The sequence below is a fragment of the Diaphorina citri genome, unplaced genomic scaffold (genome assembly GCF_000475195.1).
Source record: "Diaphorina citri unplaced genomic scaffold, Diaci psyllid genome assembly version 1.1 scaffold123, whole genome shotgun sequence".
In the NCBI taxonomy this organism is placed as follows: domain Eukaryota; kingdom Metazoa; phylum Arthropoda; class Insecta; order Hemiptera; family Psyllidae; genus Diaphorina; species Diaphorina citri.
Window position 1 is genome coordinate 252711 of NW_007377560.1, and position 2490 is coordinate 255200.

At 39.6% G+C, this 2490-nt stretch overlaps 1 protein-coding gene across 1 annotated transcript in view; it reads right to left on the reverse strand.

Annotated features, from left to right (window-relative positions):
* Window positions 1-754: 754 nt before the first annotated feature.
* LOC103524863 overlaps window positions 755-2490 on the reverse strand; it is a 6620-nt gene continuing 4884 nt past the window's right edge. Inside the window, exons 7-9 of the mRNA XM_026820117.1 lie at window positions 1911-1918; window positions 1360-1611; window positions 755-867 (exon numbers count right to left, since the gene is read on the reverse strand). Coding sequence (XP_026675918.1) covers window positions 770-867; window positions 1360-1611; window positions 1911-1918 — 358 coding nt within the window. The 3' untranslated portion in view covers window positions 755-769. The remainder of the gene's footprint in view (window positions 868-1359; window positions 1612-1910; window positions 1919-2490) is intronic.

The window sequence follows — 2490 nt, forward strand, 5'->3', positions numbered from 1 at the left end:
CTGATATTTATCTTTTTCTTACTACCCATTTATCTCTTAACCAATATTTTATCTCAGCAGCTCCGTGTTTTCCAGATCTCATCTCATTATGTCACCGCTTAATATTTTGTGTTTTGTCGCGCCTTGTCGGTGAGACGAGGTGACGAATTAGGAGCTGAGGATAACAGAGCTGGATGAAATTTGGCAATGTTAGACAGAAGGGAAAACTACATACCTATACCGGGGGTTTTCGAACACTTCCTCGTGTGATTCCCAAGCTAAAAGAAATGGACAGTTCCTATAGGTACCTTGGAATCGCGGAAAGAATTTCAAGAAAGTTCTGCTCGCATCATCTCTCTTCTTCTTCTTCATAAACTTGAAGCTCGAATAACAGGTCTCTCTCTCTCTCTCTCTCTCTCTCCAATGTGACCATTTCCTGCATGATGCTGAATGTGACCTAGAAATTTGGAGTCCAAGAAATTTTTCCGATATTGAAACCGGGTAAAAATCGTCTACTCTCCTCAAGTTACAGACCGATTTCCTTGCTCAACTGCTTGGGCAAGTTGATGGAGAATCAGAAGATCCGGTCGAGTTGTAAATCCCCCTCAACGGTATGGATTCTCACAATAAGGCCCCGAGGGATGTTGTGGCCAGTCGCTGAGGTTTTGTGAAATGATTTGCTACTTTTCAAAAATAAAGTTTTCAGTCTTCTTTTGAGTTTTGCTCTGAACCGAAATGTTCTCTCTTCCTAACATATCTAAAATATAACACCAACCACTACAGAGATCAGTTAAAAAGATGTTGGATTATTTACCTTCGTGAATAGAGGTATATTGACTTTGTTCATCTTCCTCTCATTGAGAACAACATCGAATATTGAGACCTCATCTGTGAACATCAAGGATAACATTATGGAAGAAAATCAGCCTTTTACCAAATTCAAGGCCCAATGGGCCCTTTGAGTTTGAGGGTCATAAAACTATGAAAAGGCACACATAGGACCACTGACAAAAAAAAAGAGTAATCAATTAAAATTGGTCCAATAATTTGGCTGTTGGGCGGTCAACGTAAAAAATATTAAGTAGAAAATCGACCTTTTGGCCCGTCAAAACCAAACGGCGCCTTCAAAGAAGCAGCAGCAGAAAATGATGAAAAATTTAACGTTTTTCGGAGTCAAATATCTCCGGCTTAACTTAACCAATTTGGATGATCTTTGTTTTAACCGGGTCTAATTTCGCGCCCCAACACGCACATTCAATCCGTTTTCTTCCATCGTTTGTAGTTTTTTCTCTACGACTACCTAAACGCGGCTACTTTCTCTGTGGCGCATAATATCTCTTAGTAGCGCTGTCAAACTGTTTTGATTTGGCTTATTCTTACCCAAATCCTTCTCCAAATTCCAAGCGGTTAGCTTCCGGTAAAGATCCTCGTCCAACGCGTCCGTTCCATCATTGGCCGCGTCCAGCTTCAAGTCGCGTAGATCCAACGCAAGCGCGTCCACACGCTGATTAGCGCGCAACTTCTCCAGCGTATCGGAGCGCGCCTTAGACTTGAGATCTAGCGGCGTGTACGTGCGCTTCTTACCCGCCAGATGTGCGTCCGAGGACTTGCGAAGCGGAGCGAACGCGTCGTCTGGAAATGTGAACATTGGTTTTCATATAACATTGGTTTTCTAAAAAAAAAATACCTAATAATAATAAACAAAGGATAAAGAAAATAATAATAATAATAATAATAATAATAATAATAAAAGAGTGGAGGTATCAATTACAGCATCCAATCCTCACTGCTGTAATTGAAGACTGAAAAATTAGATAATTGGTGGATGTGTCCATTTCACTATCCATTTCTCACTTCTGGAACTAGTGCAACTGAAGAATGAAAACTATAGAAAATTAGTGGATGTCCCAATTTCACCATCCATTTCTCACTGCTGTAACTGGAACAAGCAGGGCCCGTCCCTCCGTAGTTTATTCGATCATGGTTAAAGAATACCTTTGTACCTACCTAATTTGTTTAATATTCAGTTTGATTTCTCGATTTGATTTTTTGATTTTACTTCCATGTAATGATTTAAAATCAAGACTAGAGCCCGTTCTCCCTTTATTCCCAATATAATGTTTAAGTCACCCATCCATTTATTGGCCTTTCTCGGCGTAGCTTAACATAGGTGACGCTAAAACCGGTCTTAAATGATCGACTGAAGTGTTATCTAAAACTTTCTCGCTTTGAGTTCATAGGTCGTCGCGACAAATTTCAAGATCAGAGCTCATTTGTGTGAGAAAATGAGAAAAAAAAAATCCCACAATTAGTCAATTAACTTTAAGTCACCCATCCATTTATTGGCCTTGCTCGGCGTAGCTTAACATAGATAACGCTAAAACCGGTCTTAAATGATCGACTGAAGTGTTACCTGAAACTTTCTCGCTTTGAGTTCATAGGTCGTCGCGACAAATTTCAAGATCAGAGCTCATTATTTTGTGTGAGAAAATGTGAAAAAAAAAAAAAAAA